Source organism: Oncorhynchus keta, chromosome 4 (genome assembly GCF_023373465.1).
Source record: "Oncorhynchus keta strain PuntledgeMale-10-30-2019 chromosome 4, Oket_V2, whole genome shotgun sequence".
In the NCBI taxonomy this organism is placed as follows: Eukaryota; Metazoa; Chordata; class Actinopteri; order Salmoniformes; family Salmonidae; genus Oncorhynchus; species Oncorhynchus keta.
In genome coordinates, this window is record NC_068424.1 from 16718711 (window position 1) to 16746404 (window position 27694).

General features: G+C 44.1%; 3 protein-coding genes across 7 annotated transcripts; 2 read left to right on the plus strand and 1 right to left on the minus strand.

Annotated features, from left to right (window-relative positions):
- Positions 1–245: 245 nt before the first annotated feature.
- On the minus strand, positions 246–8902 carry LOC118369880 (uncharacterized). 3 transcript variants are annotated; one of them, XM_035754671.2, is made up of 15 exons: positions 8749–8902; positions 8086–8159; positions 7546–7852; positions 6644–6698; positions 6502–6539; positions 6309–6375; positions 4962–5120; positions 4698–4815; positions 2374–2424; positions 2136–2213; positions 1959–2015; positions 1716–1772; positions 1538–1590; positions 1297–1402; positions 246–958 (listed from the first exon to the last, which is right to left on the minus strand). In XM_035754671.2, exons 2-15 carry the CDS (start codon positions 8116–8118, stop codon positions 611–613), a joined length of 1527 nt encoding a protein of 508 aa, XP_035610564.1. In that variant the 5' UTR covers positions 8119–8159; positions 8749–8902; the 3' UTR covers positions 246–610. The 3 variants fall into 3 exon arrangements, with proteins under 3 accessions (XP_035610564.1, XP_035610550.1, XP_035610558.1); XM_035754657.2 differs by having other exon boundaries at positions 1716–1775; positions 8749–8901; XM_035754665.2 differs by having other exon boundaries at positions 1716–1775; positions 8745–8895.
- Positions 8903–14556: 5654 nt separating this feature from the next.
- LOC118382456 (apolipoprotein D-like) lies at positions 14557–27216 on the plus strand. 2 transcript variants are annotated; one of them, XR_008101675.1, is made up of 6 exons: positions 14557–14704; positions 17067–17181; positions 17369–17490; positions 17665–17750; positions 18722–19247; positions 26681–27216. XR_008101675.1 is itself a non-coding variant. In XM_052502356.1 (5 exons), the coding sequence occupies exons 2-5, from the start codon at positions 17071–17073 to the stop codon at positions 18946–18948; spliced, it is 546 nt and encodes a 181-aa protein (XP_052358316.1). In that variant the 5' UTR covers positions 14557–14704; positions 17067–17070; the 3' UTR covers positions 18949–19783. The 2 variants fall into 2 exon arrangements, 1 of the variants encoding a protein (XP_052358316.1); XM_052502356.1 differs by lacking the exon at positions 26681–27216 and having other exon boundaries at positions 18722–19783.
- LOC118369911 (apolipoprotein D-like) lies at positions 14575–27216 on the plus strand. Of its 2 annotated transcripts, none has more exons than XM_052502352.1 (5): positions 14575–14704; positions 24254–24368; positions 24551–24672; positions 24847–24932; positions 26147–27216. In XM_052502352.1, the coding sequence occupies exons 2-5, from the start codon at positions 24258–24260 to the stop codon at positions 26371–26373; spliced, it is 546 nt and encodes a 181-aa protein (XP_052358312.1). In that variant the 5' UTR covers positions 14575–14704; positions 24254–24257; the 3' UTR covers positions 26374–27216. The 2 variants fall into 2 exon arrangements, with proteins under 2 accessions (XP_052358312.1, XP_052358304.1); XM_052502344.1 differs by lacking the exon at positions 14575–14704 and adding an exon at positions 23131–23336.
- Positions 27217–27694: the final 478 nt, after the last annotated feature.

The following is a 27694-nucleotide window of genomic DNA, read 5'->3' on the forward strand; positions in this document are numbered from 1 at the left end:
TTCCCATTGGAAACGACAGGCTCTAGTCTATCTTGGGTTAGTTATCAAAAATCTTTGACCTTACTGTACAAGTCTCTTTATTTAAATGTAAATAATATTTGAAATTCAAACCAGGGAAATCAAGAATGTTACGAATAAAATAATTAAATGACAGAGTAGACCATGACGTGGCAGTGAATTTCTGTACTGTACAGAACACTATACAGAAATTAGACAAAAAATAACAAAACATTAACAACATTGAGTCCAACCTTCAAAATGTCCATTTAAAATGTGCATAACAAATAAACAAATACACATTGTAAAATCTTCTCTACCTTTTCCATTTAAAATACAACTAGTTGTCCATGTATGATGCCGTATTCCAGTTTATTTAGTTTTATTTCACCTTTCACCTAGTTGACAGCAGCATAGCAGCCTGGAAGGGTTGATTATCAGGGTTTGAGTTGTATTATTGTGTGTGTGTGTATTCATGTTTAAGTGTGTGTGTGTGAATGTTCGTAGTTATGTAGGTAGATATGCGTATAGGTTGATAAGTAGATAATAATTCCATTCCAGCCATTACAATAAGCCTCCTATAGCTCCCCCTACCAGCTCCCTCTGGTGTGTATTACAGCGGGGGGAGGCCTATGTGGTGCACATTGCAGTATGGCTGTATGAGGTATCTGGCTGTAGACCAGAAAGTGTTGGTGAAGCCGAGTCCTGTACAGTGGTCGTAGCAGCCGGGGACCATGGAGACCAGGACACCCAGAGGAACCAGGAAACCCAGGGTGAAACCTCCTGCTGCTCGGACACCTCTCACCATATCTGACCACACACCACTCTTCTCCTCTAGCATCTGTTTCTCCTCCTTAACCACCTCCTCTTTCTTCTCATCCGCCTGTCTTTCTACCCTCTCCTCCACTCTCTGCTCCTCCTCTATCTTCTCCTCCCTCTGCATCTCATCTGAGGAGTCCTCCTGGGGTAGGAAGTGAACACACGCATTTAGCAACAGTGTCTCTCCCCCAGGGTGTGTGTGTGTGTGTATGTGTGCAAAGCTGTAGGACAGGTTCATTGTAAAACTGGAAAGGAATTCATGGAACGGTATCAAACATGTGGAAACCACATGTTTTAATCTGTTCCATAAATTCCATTCCAGCCATTACGGTCAGCCTGTCCTCATTCACTGGTGCGAAAACACTCTCCCAGCTAATCCCTACCTAACCCTACTCACATTGTCCTGTAGTACTACTTGATCACCACACAGCGGAGACAAACACTCAGCCATGATCAGTCGTGTGTGTGTATGTGACCCACCATCATGCATGGCAGTAGACCCAGTTCCTCTGCTAGAGAGATGGAGCGCTGAGTGGCTGCAGACAGAGTTCCATCTAACGCCATGTAACCCCCCTCTCCTCCATTACTACAGACAGAGAAAGACATGAGGAAAGAGAGAGAGGGTATGAGCGATTACAAACGTGACAAAATTAGAGAGTGCGTGAGGGATGATACGATTGTGTGTGTGTATGTATGTGTGTGTAGTATGTGTAGTTGTTACATTAGGGCCTCTGCCAGTTGGCTCTGCAGATCCTTCATCTTCTCCTTCAGATCCTGAGAACAGAGAAACACACACACATAAAGCCCCGAGTGTATATCAGTTAAATATGTGTGTGTGTGAGGTCTGTATCAGGCATATGTAAAATGTCTGTGTGTGTGTGTGTGTGTGTGTGATGTACCTGTGCAATGGAGGAGTACTCTGTAAGGGACTGCCCCAGCTGCTCAACTACAAAGTCCTTCTGAAGGAGACACGTGCACAAAGAGTTATGTTGAGCAAAGGCTAGCCAGCTAATAGACTGCAACGGACCACATTTAAACTGGCAATCCATGTGGCATGCCTAAAGAAAAACGTGTACATTTATTGGGTATTTAGGGCATAATTCAAATGTAAACATCATCTTCAATACGTAGGTTTCGCCTACCTTACGTAGGACCTCATCCCTGTGATCCAAAGCGAGTCTGCTCTCCTCGAGTCGAAGCTGTTTCTCACACACACGTTACTAGTTACTAGTAGGGCTGGGAAAAATCCTGCGGCCTCCCAGGACCAAAATAACCCCCCTATGATCTGGTGGTAGGACACCCGAGTGTGTGAGAGTTACCTGTAAGGCTTGTAGAGCCTGGCTGAGGTTAACGATCTTCTTCTTGTCAGTGGCTCTGTCTGGTATAATACGGGACATCTAGGGGTGAGAAACAGACAGACAGAAAGAGAGAATAGAATAGAAAAGTTCTGTTATGTTTTGACAACAATGTGTATTATGCCTCCATACTGGCTGGCCAGTGAAACGTTCCATTTGTCTTTTCTAACAGGATCAAAGGTCAAGAGTTAGGTCATCATACCTCACTGCCGATGGTTTCGATCTGGTCCTCCAAAATCTCCTTCTCTTTCTCCTGCCGGAACGAGGGATGAAAACCGTATTTCTCACCATCATTTTATCAATACTTTCTTCCCAAGTTACTTCACATTTACCAATTAGCTCAGTTGGTGAGGTGATTGGTCAAATCAGATGTGTTCACTTGGGTGGTTTATTTGTCATATATATACAGTTGAAGTCGGAAGTTTACATACACTTAGGTTGGAGTCATTAAAACTTGTTTTTCAACAACTCCACAAATTTCTTGCAAACAAACTATAGTTTTGACAAGTCGGTTAGGACATCTACTTTGTGCACGACACAAGTAATTTTTCCAACAATTGTTTACAGACAGATTATTTCACTTACTGTATCACAATTCCAGTGGGTCAGAAGTTTACATACACTAAGTTGACTGTGCCTTTAAACAGCTTGGAAAAATCCAGAAAATGATGTCATGGCTTTAGAAGCATCTGATAGGCTAATTGACATAATTTGAGTCAATTGGAGGTGTACCTGCGGATGTATTTCAAGGCCAACCTTCAAACTCAGTGCCTCTTTGCTTGACATCGTGGGAAAATCAAAGGAAATCAGCCAAGACCTCATAAAAAGTATTGTAGACCTCCACAAGTCTGGTTCATCCTTGGGAGCAATTTCCAAACGCCTAAAGGTACCACGTTTATCTGTACAAACAATAGTACGCAAGTATAAACACCAAGGGACCATGCAGCCGTCATACCGCTCAGGAAGGAGACGCGTTCTGTCTCCTAGAGATTAACTTACTTTGGTGTCGAAAAGTGCAAATCAATCCCAGAACAACAGCAAAGGACCTTGTGAAGATGCTGGAGGAAACCGGTACAAAAATATCTATATCCACAGTAAAATGAGTCCTCTATCGACATAACCTGAAAGGCCGCTCAGCAAAGAAGATGCCACTGCTTCAAAACCGCCATTAAAAACCTAGACTACGGTTTGCAACTGCACATGGGGACAAAGATCGTACTTTTTGGAGAAATGTCCTCTGGTCTGATGAAACAAAAATAGAACTGTTTGGCCATAATGACCATCGTTATGTTTGGAGGAAAAAAGGGGAGGCTTGCAAGCCATTAACACCTTCAGAACATGGTACCGTGAAGCACAGGGGTGGCAGCATCATGTTGTGGGGGTGCTTTGCTGCAGGAGGGACTGGTGCACTTCACAAAATAGATGGCATCATGAGGTAGGAAAATGATGTAGGTATATTGAAGCAACATCTCAAGACATCAGTCAGGAAGTTAAAGCTTGGTTGCAAATGGGTCTTCCAAATGGACAATGACCTCAAGAATACTTCCAAAGTTGTGACAAAATGGCTTAAGGACAACAAAGTCAAGGTATTGGAGTGGCCATCACAAGGCCCTGACCTCAATCCTATAGAAAATGTGTGGGCAGAACTGAAAAAGCGTGTGCGAGCAAGGAGGCCTACAAACCTGACTCAGTTACACCTGCTCTGTCAGGAGGAATGGGATAAAATTCACCCAACTTATTGTGGGAAGCTTGTGGAAGGCTACCCAAAACATTTGACCCAAGTTAAACTATTTAAAGGCAATGTTACCAAATACTAATTGTGTATGTAAACTTCTGACCCACTGGGAATGTGACAAAATAAATAAAAGCTGAAATAAATCATTCTCTCTACTATTATTCTGACATTTCACATTCTTAAAATAAAGTGATCCTCAGTGACCTAAGACAAGGACTTTTTACTCAGATTAAATGTCAGGAATTGTGAAAAACTCAGTTTAAATGTATTTGGCTAAGTTGTATGTAAACTTCCTACTTCAACTGTGTATATATAGGGACCTAGTCAGTTGTGAAATGTGTCTTCCGCATTTAACCCAACCCCTCAATCAGAGGAGGTGGGCTGCCTTAATCGAAATCCACATCTTCCGTGTCCGGGGAACAATGGGTTAACTGCCTTTCTTTTAGGGGCAGAATGACAAATTTACCTTGTCAGCTCGGCGATTTGATCCAGCAACCTTTCAGTTACTGGCCCAACGCTCTAACCACTAGGCTACCTGCCGCCCCTTTAACATATATATATAGTTTCCACAGGAGGTTGGTGGGACCTTAATTGGGAAGGATGTGCTTGTAGTAATGGCTGGAGAGGAATCAGTGGAATGGTATCAAATACATCAAACATATGGTTTCCATGTGTTTGATGCCATTCCATTTGCTCCGTTTCATACATTATTATGAGCCGTCCTCCCCTCAGCAGCCTCCACTGATGGTTTATTGTTTACTATTGCTGTACACCACTTCCTGGTTAACCACCAGTTGTTTGATGTAGGCCTCCAGATTGCCCGTAGCATCGTCTTTCTCAACCAATAGGCTCCGGATCTCCTCCAGCTCGTCCATCAGCTGCTCTGCATCATGGATCGACTGCTTCATCCTGACAAACACAAATAATGATGAACAGCCTGACTGATTGAAGGTTACATTTGACTTGGTTGTGCAGGGCAGTGTGTGTGGTTGCTAATATGGTTACCCTTTGACTTGGTTGTGCAGGGCAGTGTGTGTGGTTGCTAATATGGTTACCCTTTGACTTGGTTGCGCAGGGCAGTGTTCTCGGTGCGTAGCAGTGTGTTGTTGTCATCGGCTACCTCTACTGTTCTCTGCAGCTCTGAGTTCAATTGCTTCAGTCTGCTTCGGGAATACACCAACTCTGCTAGAACATCACGCCTCTCCTCTGAACTCCTACAAACATACAATTTAGAAAGTAGTAAGTACACAAACTGCTATCACAACAGCCTTGATGTCCAGATCACGAAGGACCTATCATGGTCTAAACACACCAACACAGTTTTGAAGAGGGCACGACAAAGCCTCTTCGTCCTCAGGAGGCTGAGAAAATTTGCCGTGAGCCATCAGATCCTCAAAAGGTTCTACAGCTGCAGCATTGAAAGCATCTTGACTGGCTGCATCACCTCTTGGTATTGCAACTGCTTGGCATCTGACCGCAAAGCGCTACAGAGGGTATTGCGTACAGACAAGTACATCCCTGGGGCCAAGCTCCCTGCCATCTATACCAGGCGGTGTCAGAGGAAGGCCCTAAAAATAGTGAAAGACTTTAACCACCCAAGTCATAGACTGTTCTCTCTGCTAGCGCACGGCAAGCGGTACCGGAGCGCCGAGTCTGGGACCAAAAGGCTCCTTAACAGCTTCTTTCCCCAAGCCATAAGACTGCTGAACAGTTCATCAAATTGCTTCCCGGACTATTTGCATTGACCCCCCCCATTTGTACTGTCTCTATGCACACTGATTGGACTATACCCATTCTACACTGACACTCTCACACGCACACATATTGAAGCCACAGACACACTTTCACATACGCTGCTGCTACTCTGCTTATTATCTCAACTTTTTTTTTTTTTTTTTTAAATCTACGCATAGTCACTTCACCCCTACCTACATGTACAAATTACCTCAACAAACCTGTACCCCTGCACACTGACTCGGTACCGGTTCCCCCTGTATATAGCCTCGTTATTGTTATTTTATTGTGTTACTTTTTATACTTTTTTACTTTAATTTGATTTAAAAAATCTGGAACTCTTCTTGAACTGCACTGTTGGTCAAGGGCTTGTAAGTAAGCATTTAACGGTAAGGTCTACACTTGTTGTATTTGGCACATGTGAAAAATACAGTTTGATTAGATTATTATATATCCTGATTGCCTAGTCATGTTTACCCCTACCTACATGTACATATTACCTCACCTTTGCAACCTCGTAGCAAATTATTCTTTCTTTTTAACTGTGCATTGTTGGGAAAGGGCTCGTGAGTAAGATTTCACAGAAAAGTCTACACTTGTTGTATTCGGGACATATGACACAAATACAATTTGATTTGCTAAGAGTCGTCTGGGTGTAAGGCCCTTACAGGTCTGCAGAGTTGAGGATCCTCTCTTCCTCTGACACGTACAGCCTGACCGACTCATCATTCCCCTCTGAAACACACACAAAACATCAAAACAGACACCCACACCCCTCCGTTCCACACCCCAACACACACACACACACACACACCTTTTAATTGGTCGTAAAGAGCAGCCAATAACCAATGAAAAACTTACCTTCATAATCATAGACATCATCTTCCACTGAGTCTGACCTAAACACACACACACACAGAGCAGCGAAATGTGTGGACACACAGATTTGAGCAGATAGATGAAGGCTATGGCTATGGCTATAACTGTGTGTGTGTATGTTCACCTTAGCTGGTCTGAGCTGGTATACAAATCCCTCCATCTGGGTCCCCTGGTGCTACCTAGACAGGGACAGAAAAGAGGAGGGACCATGTGTTACACATATTTCCCTGATCTGTCAATGAATCTGACTACTACTGCATGGTTGACACCTCAAGAGCCCAGTTCCACCTCACTTCCCACTCTCTGAGCTGAGACCCCACTTCCACCCCACTTCCCACTCTCTGAGCTGAGACCCCAGATCCACCTCACTTCCCACTCTCTGAGCTGAGACCCCAGTTCCACCCCACTTCCCACTCTCACAACCGAGACCCAGTTCCACCCCACTTCCCACTCTCACAACCGAGAGCCCAGTTCCACCCCACTTCCCACTCTCACAACCAAGAGCTCAGTTCCACCCTACTTCCCACTCTCACAACCGAGACCCCAGTTCCACCCTACTTCCCACTCTCTGAGCAGAGACCCCAGTTCCACCCCACTTCCCACTCTCACAACCGAGACCCCAGTTCCACCCCACATCCCACTCTCACAACCGAGAGTCCAGTTCCACCCCACTTCCCACTCGCACAACCGAGAGCCCAGTTCCACCCCACTTCCCACTCTCTGAGCTGAGACCCCAGTTCCACCCCACTTCCCACTCTCTGAGCTGAGACCCCAGTTCCACCCCACTTCCCACTCTCTGAGCTGAGACCCCAGTTCCACCCCACTTCCCACTCTCTGAGCTGAGACTCCAGTTCCACCCCACTTCCCACTCTCACAAACGAGAGCCCAGTTCCACCCCACTTCCCACTCTCTGAGCTGAGACCCCAGATCCACCCCACTTCCCACTCTCTGAGCTGAGAAGGTAAATAATCCAAATTGGACAAAATTGTATATTGATTGTATATTGTCCTACGAGTCGGTACTCACCATTAGAAGAGGGTGTGACCACTAACCCACCGTCATCCTCCCATTGGCCAGCCTCGGCAGGACCACGGTACCGGCCCTGCCGCTCATCCTCCCATTGGCCAGCCTCGGCAGGCCCCTGGTACCGGCCCTGCCGCTCATCCTCCCATTGGCCAGCCTCAGCAGGCCCCTGGTACCGGCCCTGCCACTCATCCCCCCGTTGTCGTGAACCCCGGTGACCTCGGTGGAGAGACGGGAGGTCGAGCACCGAGCATGATGTCACACCATGGGAGGCACAATCCAATAGACCCAGCTGCTGCAGCCGCCCCGCCTACATTAGAACCACAACAACTTAATCTTGAAAGGCTTTACGTCTACACACACATCTCTGAACGTGCTAACAAATAAATGGCTGTTAAGATAAATGGCAGACTACTAGTACAGTATTCAGGTGAGCTTTATTGACATGAAACTGAAATAACCCAATGCTGCCAAAGCAATACACTATTTTTTATTTTTGTGTTGACACAATATGAACGAATTCTAGCTATAACTAGATATTACCTCAATGGGGAAGGAGACGGTCCTGCGCAGCATTCTCCCTCAAAGCCCCAATGCCGCTAGAAATCTCTGTCCCCCTTGAGAGATTCAGACTATTTCAGACTATTTTTTTTTTCCAAATAAAATCAGTTCAAACAGTGTGCTGTTTGTTACAAATGACAAATCATGAAGTAAAGACAGATCGGTAGCTATCTACTAGGAGAGCTAGATCATTCATGAGCTTGAAAAACAATTCCAAATAAATAGGTTCAGTTCATGTAGGCGTTTATGACGTCACAGTATAAACATCACCCATGCCATCACACTGACAACCACGCCTCCAAAGACTAAGCTAAAAAATAGCAATCATTTAAAAAAACTAAGTTAAGTAGTTACTGTAGATAGCTAACTGTCCGTCCTTTTCATCAGGAAAATGTGATCAGTTTTCAGCTCCTATTATAGCAATGTTGTTGCTTATCTTTCTTAGTTAGCGAGCAAGCTAACTTTAGCTAAAGCGGGATCGCAAACTGACTAGCTACTGTAATAGCTAGCTAATTGATATTTTTCAATCAAGTAGCTAGCTAACAACAGTGACGTAATACATTATTGGCAGATTAAATTATTTGTTGACACATTTATTTATTTTACCTATCTAGCTAGCTAATTATTGCAGTTTCATTTACCTACCCAACGACTCTCCTATGACCTCCGTCTCCCTCACCAAAGCAGTGCGCACGAGCAACTATAACTTCAGCCAATCAGTGATTGGTTTCATTATGAATGCACTCACTGGACTGACCCCTATGTTTTCTGTTTTAGGAAGTCAATTGGGATGGCTGACGCTAGGTCAACGATTTTTATAACTAAACCAAGACATACGACAGCTTGTCGTTTCCAATGGGAACAAATTAGTCATAGTGGGCAGAACAAGTAAGAAGGCGGATAGAGCCAAGCACGCGCTAGCGAGATCCTATTGGCGCGTTCTAGTATACATGAAAATATTTCCGTTAAAAAACATCTACTCTGTGAGGTGCGCGTGTTTAACAAATCAATTCGCATTTGCACTCCTGAACAGCGCGATTTTTTAGCAAGGGTAAAGTCTACAAAACTTAGTCCACTCCGTTCATAACATATTCTAGTTTTGGGAGCAGAAAACTGTATTGTATATATATTATATATATTTATATATAGTTATATTTTAGTTAGTTATATTTAGTTATATTTTATATATATTTATATTATAGTTATATTTTAGGTCACATAATATCATTTAAAATTATGCATTAAGGTGTCTGTAATATAATAAATGTGGCAAAAATGAATGTAGACATTTATAAATGCATTTCCGTAGCTTCCTAAATACTTTTTACAATGGTGGGGGAGTCCCAATATGGAGGCTCGGTGTCTTCAATACAGAGCCTTCTGTTAGTCATTTAGCGTATATATATAGAAGAATCTCAAAGTTGTTTTAAAAATAAAAACAAAACATAACGGGAAAATTGCTGATGCACAACCACATTTTTAAATGGCACCCTGTGTATTGTACTATTATAACGCTTAACATTAAGTTGAGAGAAAGAGACTACTGGTAGCTATCCCCTTCTATATGTGGTTGAGACCAATAATATATATATGTGGTTGAGACCAATAATATATATATGTGGTTGAGACCAATAATATATATATGTGGTTGAGACCAATAATATATATATGTGGTTGAGACCAATAATATATATATATGGTTGTGCATCAGCAATTTTCCCATTATGTTTTATTTTTATTTTTAAAACAACTTTGAGATTCTTCTTGTATTGAAAGGCACTATATAAAATAAATCCATTATTATAATTGTATTATTGTTATATTTAGGCTCATCCCCCTCTCCCCACTGGGCCAATGGGTGGAAAACTATATTGAGGGCGTGGCCAAAGCAAAAACACCTCCCAACCAGCCATGTTGGTTGTCAGCTTCTTCAAAGGTGAGATGTGGACCCAGTCCCAACCACCCCTAGACCCAAATAAACCATGAACCCTCTGCCCCTTTGCCCCCAACCCTAGCTTTTAGCCCTAGCCCCTACCTCACCTATCTCTGTGTGTGTCTAGGTTTCCCAGGTGATCTATACTGGGTTCTGTGTACAGACTACAGTAGTTTCTATCTTGTCTACTCCTGTGCAGATTATTAAGACTGTTATGGGAATTCCCAACGGAATATGAGTCACAGGGGATTGGTGGCACCTTAATTGGGGAGGGCGGGCACATTGTAAGGAACGATGCTGCAGAAGAGAAGCAGGAACAGGGAGATGACATTTCATTTGGAACGGACATGTAACGAGACAGGAACAGCGTGATGCAGGGCAGCCTGGCGCCCTCGAGCACTAGGGGGGAAGAGTGGGAGCAGGCGTTACACACATGGTAATGGCTGGAGCGGAAGTGGTAGAATCGTATCAAATACATCCATTTGCCCCATTCCTGCCATTATTATAAGCCGTCCTCCACTCAGAAGCCTCCACTGCTTGGAATGGACTGCTGTAATTGGAATGTGAATTGACTTATTTGGAATCCAACATTCAGCATTTAGGGCTCAAACCACCCATTTTATAATAGTTTATATACACTGACAGTTGGTCTTATAATCTTATCATCCAACATATCACTACTACCTACCATCTCATTTAGACTATCTATCACATGTATTTTATATTTAGAGGCTTTATGGTCTGTAGTTGGAGATCTGTTAGTTTATAAGGTAGTTTGAATGATTAAATGTCTATCTATGTAACGATAGTGACGGTTTCTTCGTGGGATAAATAGAATGCTGACAGCATGAGTCAGTTCTCTGAGGGTTGGGCACGGTTCCTATAGGGGCAAACACACACACGCAGTATCCTCATCATAGAAAGATGTTAACAGGTAAGGGAACTGGAGGAACAGGTTTAGCTGAATAGGTTTCATGTAGTCTGTATATTAGTAATTAAAGTTTTGTTTTAAAGTAAAACTGATGACTGTCTTTTCTTCTGCAAAAGTGTTTAGATTGCAATTGGGACAAACAATCTCTGCTACCCCCTCCTGAGCATTTAGTCAAACAGCAAGTACTGATGTGGCCACTATAAAGTGTGGTTGTGACAAGGGGGGTTATGTGTGTGTGTGTGTGTGTGTGTGTGTGTGTGTGTGTGTGTGTGTGTGTGTGTGTGTGTGTGTGTGTGTGTGTGTGTGTGTGTGTGTGTGTGTGCGTGTGTGTGTGTGTGTGTGTGTGTGTGTGTGTGTGTGTGTGCACGCTTCTTGGGGGGGGACACGTGATCTTACAACAGGATCGTGCTCCGTCATTTCTTCCGTGAGCTTTAGACTCCTCTGAACCCGAGACAGACAGCACCTCTGGCAAATAAAATCAAAGTTTATTTGTCACGTGCGCCGAACACAACAGGTGTAGTAGACTTTACAGTGAAATGCTTACTTACAGGCTCTAACCAACAGTGCAAGAAAGGTAATAGGTGACAATAGGTAAGTAAATATATAAAAACAACAGTAAAAAGACAGGCTGTATAGAGTAGCGAGACTATAACAGTAGCGAGGCTACATACAGGCACCGGTTAGTCAGGCTGATTGAGGTAGTATGTACATGTAGATATGGTTAAAGTGACTATGCATATATGATGAACAGAGTAGAAGTAGCGTAAAATAGGGATTGGTCGGTGGTGTGTTGCGGGACACAATGCAGATAGTCAAGTCATCCAATGTGCGGGGGCACTGGTTGGTCGGGCCAATTGAGGTAGTATGTACATGAATGTATAGTTCAAGTGACTATGCATATATGATAAACAGAGCGTAGCAGCTGCGTAAAAGAGGCGTTGGGGGGTGGCATACAATGCAAATAGTCTGGGTAGCCATTTGATTACCTGTTCAAGGGTCTTATGGCTTGGGGGTAAAAACTGTTGAGAAGCCTTTAGTAGAGCGGTAGTAGAGAGAAAAGACTATGACTGGGGTGGCTGGGGTCTTTGACAATTTTTAGGCCCTTGCTCTGACACCTCCTGGTGTAGAGGTCCTGGATGGCAGGCAGCTTAGCCCCAGTGATGTACTGGGTCGTACACACTACCCTCTGGCATGCCTTGCGGTCGGAGGCCGAGCAATTGCCATAGCAGGCAGTGATGCAACCAATGCTCTTGATGTTGCAGCTGTAGAACCTTTTGAGGATCTAAGGACCCATGCCAAATCTTTTTAGTTTCCTGAGGGGGAATAGGCTTTGTTGTGCCCTCTTCATGACTGGCTTTGTGTGTTTGGACCATTCTAGTTTGTTGGTAATGTGGACACCAAGGAACTTGAAGCTCTCAACCTGCTCCACTACAGCCCCGTCGATGAGAATGTGGGCGTGCTCGGTCCTCCTTTTCCTGTAGGCCACAATCATCTCATTAGTCTTGGTTACGTTGAGGGATAGGTTGTTATTCTGGCACAACTCGTCGTTTTCGGTGATCAGGCCGACCACTGTTGTGTCGTCTGCAAACTTAATGATGGTGCTGGAGTCGTGCCTGGCCATGCAGTCCTGGGTGAACAGGGAGTACAGGAGGGGACTGAGCACGCACCCCTGGGGGGCTCCAGTGTTGAGGATCAGCGTGGCAGATGTGTTGCTACCTACCCTCACCACCTGGGGACGGCCCGTCAGGAAGTCCAGGATCCAGTTGCAGAGGAAGGTGTTTAGTCCCAGGATTCTTAGCTCGTGATGAGCTATGGTGTTGAACGCTGAGCTGTAGTCAATGAATAGCATTCTCACATAGGTGTTTCTTTGTCATGGTGGGAAAGGGCAGTGTGGCGTGCAATAGATATTGCATAATCTGTGGATATGTTTGGGCAGTATGCACATTGGAGTGGGTCTAGGGTTTCTGGGATAATGGTGATGATGTGAACTATGACCAGCCTTTCAAAGCACATGGCTAAGGACGTGAATGCTGTGGGTCTGTAGTCCTTTAGGCAGGTTGCCTTTGTGTTCTTGGGCACAGGGACTATGGTGGTCTGCTTGAAACATGTTGGTATTACAGACTCAATCAGGGACATGTTGAAAATGTCAGTGAAGACACCTGCCAGTTGGTCAGCACATGCTCAGAGCACACGTCCTGGTAATCCATCTGGCCCCGCAGCCTTGTGAATGTTGACCTGTTTAAAGGTCTTACTCACGTCGGCTTCGGAGAGCGTGATCACACAGTCGTCCAGAACAGCTGATGCTCTCATGCATGCCTCAGTGTTGCTTGCCTCGAATCAAGCATAGAAGTGATTTAGCTCGTCTGGTAGGCTCGTGTCACCGGGCAGCTCACGGCTGTGCTTCCCTTTTGTGGTCTGTAATAGTTTTCAAGCCCTGCCACATATGACGAGCGTCGGAGCCGGTGTAGTATGATTCAATCTACGCCTTGTATTGACGCTTTGCCTGTTTGATGGTTCGTCGCAGGGCATAGCAGGATTTCTTATAAGCTTCCGGGTTAGAGTCCCGCACCTTGAAAGCGGCAGATCTACCCTTTAGCTCAGTGCGAATATTGCCTGTAACCCATACCCTCAGTTATGTTACCTGCTGCTTGCTCTTCGTGGCTTTAGGCCGGGGTTGATGTAAAGCATTTTACGTCAAATTGTTTAGTAAATAGTGCCGACTTATTTGGAATCCAACACCCCTAGGTCTGTTCCATGTCGATTCTTGCCTGCACGCGCTTGTTGCCAGTGATGTCATCAGTCGTCTCCATGGTGTCCAGGAAGCGATTGGTGTCGACCTCAGATCAGACGGGCTGTGGCCTTAGAACAAACACACAGGCCCACAGACAGACAAATATCTGTTTTACTATCCTAGTTAAGACCAAACATTTGATTCCCATTCAAAATCCTATTTTCCCTAACCTAACACTTAACCTAATCCTAACCTTTACCCCAAACCCCTAAACCTAACTCCTAACCATACACCTAACCCTAATTCGAACCTTAACTGTCACCCTAACCGTAGACTAACCCCTATGCCTTTAATAGCATTTTTCCTTGTGGGGACCTTGAATGTTCCTTGTTTTACTATCCTTGTGGACTTCTGGTTCCCACAAGGATAGTAAAACCAAACACACACACACACACACACACACACACACACACACACACACACACACACACACACACACACACACACACACACACACACACACACACACACACACACACACACACACACACACACACACACGCTTAGTAACTACAAGTACATTATCTTATGAAATAATTAAGTTATATTCAATTTGTTTTATGTTATTTGTTCATTTGAAGACTATCGGGGCCTAACTCACTGTGATTTTCCAGTAACAGAACAATAAGAGGAGACGAAAGCCTGAATCAGCGGTTAAATTACAAGACAGGCATCTACTCTCTCTCTCTCTCTCTTTCTCTCCCTCTCTGCCCTTTCTCTCCAGAATGCACCCAAAGAGGAAACCGTCTCATGGCAACAATTTCGCTAATCACCTGCCTTGTGCTGGGTGCACTCTCAGTGATGACTCAGACAGACAAACAGACACACACTCACTCTCTGTCATCCCAAGACCTAAGCATCGCTGCAACTTTAGGAAATATACTCTGTTGAATATACATATTTCTGCAGCTAATATCTTTCCCTCGGGTGTGTAAAAAGAGCACAGGTAAGAACCATTTCTCTTATAGGTCTCTAGGTGGTGAACAAGTATTGTTTAGAAATATATTATGTAACATATTTGGGAGTCTAGAAATTCATGAGATAAAGTTAATAGCATACTGGTAAGAACTTATTATGAACTGTTGAATATTCAAATAATTGTTCGTTTTTGAACTTAATCTAAAACATGATGCATGCTTGGAACATAGGAATGTAAAGTGACTGTGTGACATCATGGGATGGATGACATTTGGCATAATTCCTTTGTCAATGTCACAAAAGTCAATGTAAACAAACCATATTGAAATAAAGACTAGTCTAGCTTACAGTGGAGTAAATAGGTGTTTATGTAGTCCTGAAAGGCGTCTGTTTAATAAAATGTATTATTATTATTAAGTGTACAGTATAACACTATGTTTTGACCTGTATTTTTATACAAACCATCTAATAGATTTAGGAGAAAAGCTTTCTATTTAATTCACACGGGCATCTTTGAGATGTTATTTTTCAATGTAGGATGAAGGTCGTTGAGGCTGGTATGTTTTGTATTCTGAGGGTTAGTCACAGTTCACAGAACAGACACGCACGCACGCACGCACGCACGCACGCACGCACGCACGCACGCACGCACGCACGCACACTCACTCACACACACACACACACACACACCACCACCACTCACTCACCACCACCACCACTCACCACTCACTCACACACACACACACACACACACACACACACACACACACACACACACACACACACACACACAGTATTCCCATCATAGAAACATGTTCACAAGGAAGGGAACTGGAGGAACATGTGTAGCTGTACAGGTGTCATGTAGTTTAATCACTCAGATGGCATGTCAAGGTACAACAGATGGAATGTAAAGCAAAGCATTTCAGATAGTCACTCTAACCTGTTGTTAAGGTTAGAGTGCCGCCCCCAGGTGGTGAGGGTAGGCAACAACATCTCCTCCCCGCTGATCCTCAACACGGGGGCCCCACAAGGGTGCGTTCTGAGCCCTCTCCTGTACTCCCTGTTCACCCACGACTGCGTGGCCACGCACGCCTCCAACTCAATCATCAAGTTTGCGGACGACACAACAGTGGTAGGCTTGATTACCAACAACGACGAGACGGCCTACAGGGAGGAGGTGAGGGCCCTCGGAGTGTGGTGTCAGGAAAATAACCTCACACTCAACGTCAACAAAACTAAGGAGATGATTGTGGACTTCAGGGAACAGCAGAGGGAACACCCCCCTATCCACATCGATTGAACAGTAGTGGAGAGGGTAGCAAGTTTTAAGTTCCTCGGCAGACACATCACAGACAAACTGAATTGGTCCACTCACACTGACAGCGTCGTGAAGAAGGCGCAGCAGCGCCTCTTCAACCTCAGGAGGCTGAAGAAATTCGGCTTGTCACCAAAAGCACTCACAAACTTCTACAGATGCACAATCGAGAGCATCCTGGCGGGCTGTATCACCGCCTGGTACGGCAACTGCTCCGCCCTCAACCATAAGGCTCTCCAGAGGGTAGTGAAGTCTGCACAACGCATCACCGGGGGCAAACTACCTGCCCTCCAGGACACCTACACCACCCGATGTTACAGGAAGGCCATAAAGATCATCAAGGACATCAACCACCCGAACCACTGCCTGTTCACCCCGCTATCATCCAGAAGGCGAGGTCAGTACAGGTGCATCAAAGCTGGGACCGAGAGACTGAAAAACAGCTTCTATCTCAAGGCCATCAGATTGTTAAACAGCCACCACTAACATTGAGTGGCTGCTGCCAACACACTGTCATTGACACTGACCCAACTCCAGCCACTTTAATAATGGGAATTGATGGGAAATGATGTAAATATATCACTAGCCACTTTAAACAATGCTACCTTATATAATGTTACTTACCCTACATTATTCATCTCATATGCATACGTATATACTGTACTCTACATCATCGACTGTATCCTTATGTAATACATGTATCACTAGCCACTTTAACTATGCCACTTTGTTTACTTTGTCTACATACTCATCTCATATGTATATACTATACTCGAAACCATCTACTGTATGCTGCTCTGTACCATCACTCATTCATATATCCTTATGTACATATTCTTTACCCCCTTACACTGTGTATAAGACAGTAGTTTTGGAATTGTTAGTTAGATTACTTGTTGGTTATCACTGCATTGTCGGAACTAGAAGCACAAGCATTTCGCTACACTCGCATTAACATCTGCTAACCATGTGTATGTGACAAATAAAATTTGATTTGATTTGATTTTTACCTGTACTTCATAGGCATACAGCTGTACTATACCTTACGGCTTTACCGTTCTTCCCCCATAAGAAAAATGTTTCCTATATTTTGGATCCTCCTCCTTCTCCCTCTGGTCTCTGCCCAGACATACCATTGGGGTCCATGCCCCACACCCAGTGTCCAGCCCAACTTCAGCTTGCAGCAGGTAAACACACACACACACACACACACACACACACACACACACACACACACACACACACACACACACACACACACACACACACACACACACACACACACACACACACACACACACACACACACACACACAGAGCTTTTTTGTGATTTAAAGCGTACATTTTTAACAACCCCTCTCCTACCCTTATCAGTACCTGGGCACGTGGTATGAGATAGCGAAACTTCCAGCATCCTTTGAGAGAGGAAAATGCATCCAGGCCGATTACACTCTGAGGGGAGACGGCACCATCAGAGTCCTCAACTCCCAGTTCTAGTCAGTATTTATATGCGTGTGTATGTGTGTTTAAGTGTGTCTCAACTATGTCAAACTTTACCTCATACATAGACATGTAGAAGTTGACTGTCCTCCCTGAACTGAAAGCTAGTACTGTTTTCTCATAGACATGTTTTTTCTAAAAGTGGTGACAGTGTATATCTCTGCCTCCAGTAAAGGTAAGGTGAGGACAGTGGAGGGGACAGCAGTGGTCCAGGACCCAAAAAAACCAGCCAAACTGGGAGTCAGCTTCTCCTACTGTGAGTCTCTACTGTCTATAACTCTATTACCATGACTATGTCGAGTCTCTACTGTCTATAACTATATTACCATAACTCTACTGAGTCTCTACTGTCAATAAGTCTATTACAATGACATTATCGAGTCTCTACTGTCTACAACTCTATTACCATGACTATATTGAGTGTCTACTTAGTCTCTACTGTCTATAAGTCTATTACCATGACTATACTGAGTATTTACTGAGTCTCTACTGTCTATAAGTCTATTATCATGACTATATCGAGTCTCTAATGTATACAACTCTATTACCATGTCTCTACGGAGTCTCTACTGTCTATATGTCTATTACCATGACTCTATTGAGTCTCTACTGCCTATAACTATATTACCATGACTTTCGAGTATCTACTGAGTCCATACGATCTATAACTATATTACCACGATTCTATCGAGTCTAAACTGTCTTTAACTCTATTACCATGAGTCCTTACTGTCTATAACTCTGTTAGCAGGACTATATCGAGTCTCTACTGTCTATTACTATATTACCATGACTATGTCGAGTCTCTGTCTATAACTCTATTACCATGACTATGTCGAGTCTCTACTGCCTATAACTATATTACCATGACTTTCGAGTATCTACTGAGTCCATACGATCTATAACTATATTACCACGATTCTATCGAGTCTAAACTGTCTTTAACTCTATTACCATGAGTCCTTACTGTCTATAACTCTGTTAGCAGGACTATATTGAGTCTCTACTCTCTATAACTATATTACCATGACTATTGAGTCTCTACTGAATGTCTACTGTTGCAGAGGTCTTGTTACTCTAGTGTCCTGGATGAATTCAGCTCTGACTCATTGCCTGTGAGAGAGGGCAGTTAATCTGATAATGACATCATCCCTGTGACTCTGAGTCTGTCTTAATATTTATCCCCCTTGACCTCTTCTCCCTCCCCCCTCTCCAACCCTCTCTCAGTCACTCCCTACAGTCCGTACTGGGTGCTGAGTACAGACTATGTGAGTGGAGCGGTGGTGTACAGCTGTACTGACGTGTTGAGGATTTTCCATGTCGACTACGCCTGGATCCTGGGACGTTCCCGCTTCTTGCCCGCAAAGGAAGTAGAGTACGCCAGGCAGCTGCTGGCTAAAGAAAACATTGACACCTTCAAGATGAGTGTTACTGACCAAACGGGCTGCGACTAGATGGAGGTTTAGAGGTCAGAGGTTAGGGTTAAAGGGTTATTTATGTGTCCATTTCCCTAGTCCTAACGCCGTAGACACTTCTCCCTCTACTCCCAATGCTCTATCCACATGTCATTTGAGCCCTACCTCTATAAATACAGACAGAAATACGACCATCACATACTAGACCTAGTGTCCACCTCTCGTGTCTAATTAAGCAATAAGGCCAGAGGGGGTGTGGTATTTTGCATGACGCATCTGGAGTGCCTGGACACAGCCCTTAGCCGTGGTATATTGGCCATGTACCACAAACCCCCGAGGTGCCTTATTGCTATGATAAACTGGTTACCAACGTAATTAGAGCAGTAAAAATAAATGTTTTGTCATACCCGTGGTATACGGTCTGATATACCTTGGCAGTCAGCCAATCAGCATTTAGGGCTCAAACCTCCCATTTTATAATACTTTATATACACTGACAGTTGGTCTTATAATCTTATCATCCAACATATCACTACTACCTACCATCTCATTTAGACTATCTATCACATGTATTTTATATTTAGAGGCTTTATGGTCTGTAGTTGGAGATCTGTTAGTTTATAAGGTAGTTTGAATGATTAAATGTCTATCTATGTAACGATAGTGACGGTTTCTTCGTGGGATAAATAGAATGCTGACAGCATGAGTCAGTTCTCTGAGGGTTGGGCACGGTTCCTATAGGGGCAAACACACACACGCAGTATCCTCATCATAGAAAGATGTTAACAGGTAAGGGAACTGGAGGAACAGGTTTAGCTGAATAGGTTTCATGTAGTCTGTATATTAGTAATTAAAGTTTTGTTTTGAAGTGAAACTGATGACTGTCTTTTCTTCTGCAAAAGTGTTTAGATTGCAATTGGGACAAACAATCTCTGCTGCCCCCTCCTGAGCATTTAGTCAAACAGCAAGTACTGATGTGGCCACTATAAAGTGTGGTTGTGACAAGGGGGGTTATGTGTGTGTGTGCGTGTGTGTGTGTGTGTGTGTGTGTGTGTGTGTGTGTGTGTGTGTGTGTGTGTGTGTGTGTGTGTGTGTGTGTGTGTGTGCACGCTTCTTGGGGGGGGGACACGTGATCTTACAACAGGATCGTGCTCCGTCATTTCTTCCGTGAGCTTTAGACTCCTCTGAACCCGAGACAGACAGCACCTCTGGCAAATCAAATCAAAGTTTATTTGTCACGTGCGCCGAACACAACAGGTGTAGTAGACTTTACAGTGAAATGCTTACTTACAAGCTCTAACCAACAGAGCAAGAAAGGTAATAGGTGACAATAGGTAAGTAAAGAAATAAAAACAACAGTAAAAAGACAGGCTGTATAGAGTAGCGAGACTATAACAGTAGCGAGGCTACATACAGGCACCGGTTAGTCAGGCTGATTGAGGTAGTATGTACATGTAGATATGGTTAAAGTGACTATGCATATATGATGAACAGAGTAGAAGTAGCGTAAAATAGGGATTGGTCGGTGGTGTGTTGCGGGACACAATGCAGATAGTCAAGTCATCCAATGTGCGGGGGCACTGGTTGGTCGGGCCAATTGAGGTAGTATGTACATGAATGTATAGTTCAAGTGACTATGCATATATGATAAACAGAGAGTCGCAGCTGCATAAAAGAGGGGTTGGGGGGGGCATACAATGCAAATAGTCTGGGTAGCCATTTGATTACTTGTTCAAAAGTCTTATGGCTTGGGGGTAAAAACTGTTGAGAAGCCTTTAGTAGAGCGGTAGTAGAGAGAACAGACTATGACTGGGGTGGCTGGGGTCTTTGACAATTTTTAGGCCCTTCCTCTGACACCTCCTGGTGTAGAGGTCCTGGATGGCAGGCAGCTTAGCCCCAGTGATGTACTGGGTCGTACACACTACCCTCTGGCGTGCCTTGCGGTCGGAGGCCGAGCAATTGCCATAGCAGGCAGTGATGCAACCAATGCTTTTGATGTTGCAGCTGTAGAACCTTTTGAGGATCTAAGGACCCATGCCAAATCTTTTTAGTTTCCTGAGGGGGAATAGGCTTTGTTGTGCCCTCTTCATGACTGGCTTGGCATGTTTGGACCATTCTAGTTTGTTGGTAATGTGGACACCAAGGAACTTGAAGCTCTCAACCTGCTCCACTACAGCCCCGTCGATGAGAATGTGGGCGTGCTCGGTCCTCCTTTTCCTGTAGTCCACAATCATCTCCTTAGTCTTGGTTACGTTGAAGGATAGGTTGTTATTCCGGCACCAACCGGCCAGGTCTCTGACCTCCTCCCTATAGGCTGTCTCGTCGTTTTCGGTGATCAGGCCTACCACTGTTGTGTCGTCTGCAAACTTAATGATGGTGTTGGAGTCGTGCCTGGCCATGCAGTCGTGGGTGAACAGGGAGTACAGGAGGGGACTGAGCACGCACCCCTGGGGGGCTCCAGTGTTGAGGATCAGCGTGGCAGATGTGTTGCTACCTACCCTCACCACCTGGGGGCGGCCCGTCAGGAAGTCCAGGATCCAGTTGCAGAGGAAGGTGTTTAGTCCCAGGATTCTTAGCTCGTGATGAGCTATGGTGTTGAACTGAGCTGTAGTCAATGAATAGCATTCTCACATAGGTGTTTCTTTGTCATGGTGGGAAAGGGCAGTGTGGAGTGCAATAGAGATTGCATCATCTGTGGATCTGTTTGGGCAGTATGCACATTGGAGTGGTTCTAGGGTTTCTGGGATAATGGTGATGATGTGAACCATGACCAGCCTTTCAAAGCACATGGCTAAGGACGTGAATGCTGTGGGTCTGTAGTCCTTTAGGCAGGTTGCCTTTGTGTTCTTGGGCACAGGAACTATGGTGGTCTGCTTGAAACATGTTGGTATTACAGACTCAATCAGGGACATGTTGAAAATGTCAGTGAAGACACCTGCCAGTTGGTCAGCACATGCTCAGAGCACACGTCCTGGTAATCCGTCTGGCCCCGCAGCCTTGTGAATGTTGACCTGTTTAAAGGTCTTACTCACGTCAGCTACGGAGAGCGTGATCACACAGTCGTCCAGAACAGCTGATGCTCTCATGCATGCCTCAGTGTTGCTTGCCTCGAATCAAGCATAGAAGTGATTTAGCTCGTCTGGTAGGCTTGTGTCACCGGGCAGCTCATGGCTGTGCTTCCCTTTTGTGGTCTGTAATAGTTTTCAAGCCCTGCCACATATGACGAGCGTCGGAGCCGGTGTAGTATGATTTAATCTACGCCTTGTATTGACGCTTTGCCTGTTTGATGGTTCGTCGCAGGGCATAGCAGGATTTCTTATAAGCTTCCGGGTTAGAGTCCCGCACCTTGAAAGCGGCAGATCTACCCTTTTAGCTCAGTGCGAATATTGCCTGTGACCCATACCCTCAGTTATGTTACCTTCTGCTTGCTCTTCGTGGCTTTAGGCCGGGGTTGATGTAAAGCATTTTACGTCAAATTGTTTAGTAAATAGTGCCGACTTACTTGGAATCCAACACCCCTAGGTCTGTTCCATGTCGATTCTTGCCTGCACGCGCTTGTTGCCAGTGATGTCATCAGTCGTCTCCATGGTGTCCAGGGGGCCATTGGTGTCGACCTCAGATCAGACGGGCTGTGGCCTTAGAACAAACACACAGGCCCACAGACAGACAAACGTCTGTTTTACTATCCTAGTTAAGACCAAACATTTGATTCCCATTCAAAATCCTATTTTCCCTAACCTAACACTTAATCTAATCCTGAACTTTACCCCAAACCCCTAAACCTAACTCCTAACCATACACCTAACCCTAATTCGAACCTTAACTGTCACCCTAACCGTAGACTAACTCCTATGCCTTTAATAGCATTTTTCCTTGTGGGGACCTTGAATGTTCCTTGTTTTACTATCCTTGTGGACTTCTGGTTCCCACAAGGATAGTAAAACCAAACACGCACACACACACACGCACACACACACACACGCTTAGTAACTACAAGTACATTATCTTATGAAATAATTAAGTTATATTCAATTTGTTTTATTTTATTTGTTAATTTGAAGACTATTGGGGCCTAACTCACTGTGATTTTCCAGTAACAGAACAATAAGAGGAGACGAAAGCCTGAATCAGCGGTTAAATGACAAGACAGGCATCTACTCTCTCTCTCTCTCTCTTTCTCTCCCTCTCTGCCCTTTCTCTCCAGAATGCACCCAAAGAGGAAACCTGTCTCATGACAACAATTTCGCTAATCACCTGCCTTGTGCTGGGTGCACTCTCAGTGTTGACTCAGACAGACACACAGACACACACTCACTCTCTGTCATCCCAAGATCTAAGCATCGCTGCAACTTTAGGAAATATACTCTGTTGAATATACATACTTCTGCAGCTAATATCTTTCCCTCGGGTGTGTAAAAAGAGCACAGGTAAGAACCATTTCTCTTATAGGTCTCTAGGTGGTGAACAAGTATTGTTTAGAAATATATTATGTAACATATTTGGGAGTCTAGAAATTCATGAGATAAAGTTAATAGCATACTGGTAAGAACTTATTATGAACTGTTTAATATTAAAATAATTGTTCGTTTTTTAACTTAATCTAAAACATGATGCATGCTTGGAACATAGGAATGTAAAGTGACTGTGTGACATCATGGGATGACATTTGGCATAATTCCTTTGTCAATGTCACAAAAGTCAATGTAAACCAACCATATTGAAATAAATACTAGTCTAGCTTACAGTGGAGTAAATAGGTGTTTATGTAGTCCTGAAAGGCGTCTGTTTAATAAAATGTACTATTATTATTAAGTGTACAGTATAACACTATGTTTTGACCTGTATTTTTATACAAACCATCTAATAGATTTAGGAGAAAAGCTTTCTATTTAATTCACACGGGCATCTTTGAGATGTTGTTTTTCAATGTAGGATGAAGGTCGTTGAGGCTGGTATGTTTTGTATTCTGAGGGTTAGTCACAGTTCACAGAACACACACACACACACACACACACACACACACACACACACACACACACACACACACACACACACACACACACACACACACACACACACACACACACACACACACACACACACACACACACACACAGTATTCCCATCATTGAAACATGTTCACAAGGAAGGGAACTGGAGGAACAGGTGTAGCTGTACAGGTGTCATGTAGTTTAATCACTCAGATGGCATGTCAAGGTACAACAGATGGAATGTAAAGCAAAGCATTTCAGATAGTCACTCTAACCTGTTGTTAAGGTTACCTGTACTTCATAGGCATACAGCTGTACTATACCTTACGGCTTTACCGTTCTTCCCCCATAAGAAAAATGTTTCCTATATTTTGGATCCTCCTCCTTCTCCCTCTGGTCTCCGCCCAGACATTCCATTGGGGTCCATGCCCCACACCCAGTGTCCAGCCCAACTTCAGCTTGCAGCAGGTAAACACACACACACACACACACACACACACACACACACACACACACACACACACACACACACACACACACACACACACACACACACACACACACACACACACACACACACACACAAACACAGAGCTTTTTTTGTGATTTAAAGCGTACATTTTTAACAACCCCTCTCCTACCCTTATCAGTACCTGGGCACGTGGTATGAGATAGCGAAACTTCCAGCATTCTTTGAGAGAGGAAAATGCATCCAGGCCGATTACACTCTGAGGGGAGACGGCACCATCAGAGTCCTCAACTCCCAGTTCGAGTCAGTATTTATATGCGTGTGTATGTGTGTTTAAGTGTGTCTCAACTATGTCAAACTTTACCTCATACATAGACATGTAGAAGTTGACTGTCCTCCCTGAACTGAAAGCTAGTACTGTTTTCTCATAGACATGTTTTTTCTAAAAGTGGTGACAGTGTATATCTCTGCCTCCAGTAAAGGTAAGGTGGGGACTGTGGAGGGGACAGCAGTGGTCCAGGACCCAAAAAAACCAGCCAAACTGGGAGTCAGCTTCTCCTACTGTGAGTCTCTACTGTCTATAACTCTATTACCATGACTATGTCGAGTCTCTACTGTCTATAACTATATTACCATAACTCTACTGAATCTCTACTGTCTATAAGTCTATTACAATGACTTTATCGAGTCTCTACTGTCTGTAACTCTATTACCATGACTCTATCGAGTCTCTACTGTCTATAAGTGTCACAACTCCGACCGAAGGACACTCCCCTTCCCGTTCGGGTGGCGCTCGGCGGTCGTCGTCGCCGGCCTACTAGCTGCTACTGATTATTTCCTCCCCCTCCTTATGTGTTGATTGAGTGCACCTGTTTTGAGTTAGGTAGTAGGCTTTATTAGTCCGCCGGCCCGCAGAGTTCCTTGTGCGGGATTAATTATTGTGACCATCTGTTTTAGTGTACTTGTGTGCACGTCTATGGGTTTTGTGTTTTTCCCATTTTGTGGGTTTTCCCTAGACCGTTTAAGTCCCCCTGTTTGGGGGCATTTGTGTGTTCATTACGCCCTGTGTGTTCGTGAGGGTTGGCTTATGTTCGCCGTTTGTCGGTGCATTAAAATAGCACTCACCTGAACTCTCTGCTTCCTGCGCTTGACTCCTCACCCATTACACTCAGATCGTTACAATAAGTCTATTACCATGACTATATTGAGTATTTACTGAGTCTCTACTGTCTATAAGTCTATTATCATGACTATATCGAGTCTCTAATGTCTACAACTCTATTACCATGACTCTATCAAGTCTCTACTGTCTATAAGTCTATTACCATGACTATGTCGAGTCTCTACGGAGTCTCTACTGTCTATAACTCTATTACTGTGACTCTATTGAGTCTCTACTGCCTATAACTATATTACCATGACTTTCGAGTGTCTACTGAGTCCATACGGTCTATAACTATATTACCACGATTCTATCGAGTCTATACTGTCTTTAACTCTATTACCATGAGTCCTTACTGTCTATAACTCTGTTAGCAGGACTCTATTGAGTCTCTACTCTCTATAACTATATTACCATGACTATTGAGTCTCTACTGAATGTCTACTGTTGCACAGGTCTTGTTACTCTAGTGTCCTGGATGAATTCAGCTCTGACTCATTGCCTGTGAGAGAGGGCAGTTAATCTGATAATGACATCATCCCTGTGACTCTGAGTCTGTCTTAATATTTATCCCCCTTGACCTCTTCTCCCTCCCCCTCTCCAACCCTCTCTCAGTCTCTCCCTACAGTCCGTACTGGGTGCTGAGTACAGACTATGTGAGTGGAGCGGTGGTGTACAGCTGTACTGACGTGTTGAGGATTTTCCATGTCGACTACGCCTGGATCCTGGGACGTTCCCGCTTCTTGCCCGCAAAGGAAGTAGAGTACGCCAGGCAGCTGCTGGCTAAAGAAAACATTGACACCTTCAAGATGAGTGTTACTGACCAAACGGGCTGCGACTAGATGGAGGTTTAGAGGTCAGAGGTTAGGGTTGTAGGGTTAAAGGGTTATTTATGTGTCCATTTCCCTAGTCCTAACGCCGTAGACACTTCTCCCTCTACTCCCAATGCTCTATCCACATGTCATTTGAGCCCTACCTCTATAAATACAGACAGAAATACGACCATCACATACTAGACCTAGTGTCCACCTCTCGTGTCTAATTAAGCAATAAGGCCAGAGGGGGTGTGGTATATTGCATGACGCATCTGGAGTGCCTGGACACAGCCCTTAGCCGTGGTATATTGGCCATGTACCACAAACCCCCGAGGTGCCTTATTGCTATGATAAACTGGTTACCAACGTAATTAGAGCAGTAAAAATAACTGTTTTGTCATACCCGTGGTATACGGTCTGATATACCTTGGCAGTCAGCCAATCAGCATTTAGGGCTCAAACCACCCATTTTATAATACTTTATATACACTGACAGTTGGTCTTATAATCTTATCATCCAACATATCACTACTACCTACCATCTCATTTAGACTATCTATCACATGTATTTTATATTTAGAGACGTTATGGTCTGTAGTTGGAGATCTGTTAGTTTATAAGGTAGTTTGAATGATTAAATGTCTATCTATGTAACGATAGTGACGGTTTCTTCGTGGGATAAATAGAATGCTGACAGCATGAGTCAGTTCTCTGAGGGTTGGGCACGGTTCCTATAGGGGCAAACACACACACGCAGTATCCTCATCATAGAAAGATGTTAACAGGTAAGGGAACTGGAGGAACAGGTTTAGCTGAATAGGTTTCATGTAGTCTGTATATTAGCAATTAAAGTTTTGTTTTGAAGTGAAACTGATGACTGTCTTTTCTTCTGCAAATGTGTTTAGATTGCAATTGGGACAAACAATCTCTGCTGCCCCCTCCTGAGCATTTAGTCAAACAGCAAGTACTGATGTGGCCACTATAAAGTGTGGTTGTGACAAGGGAGGTTATGTGTGTGTGTGTGTGTGTGTGTGTGTGTGTGTGTGTGTGTGTGTGTGTGTGTGTGTGTACGCTTCTTGGGGAGGGGACACGTGATCTTACAACAGGTTTGTGCTCCGTCATTTCTTCCGTGAGCTTTAGACTCCTCTGAACCCGAGACAGACAGCACCTCTGGCAAATCAAATCAAAGTTTATTTGTCACGTGCGCCGAACACAACAGGTGTAGTAGACTTTACAGTGAAATGCTTACTTACAGGCTCTAACCAACAGTGCAAGAAAGGTAATAGGTGACAATAGGTAAGTAAATAAATAAAAACAACAGTAAAAAGACAGGCTGTATAGAGTAGCG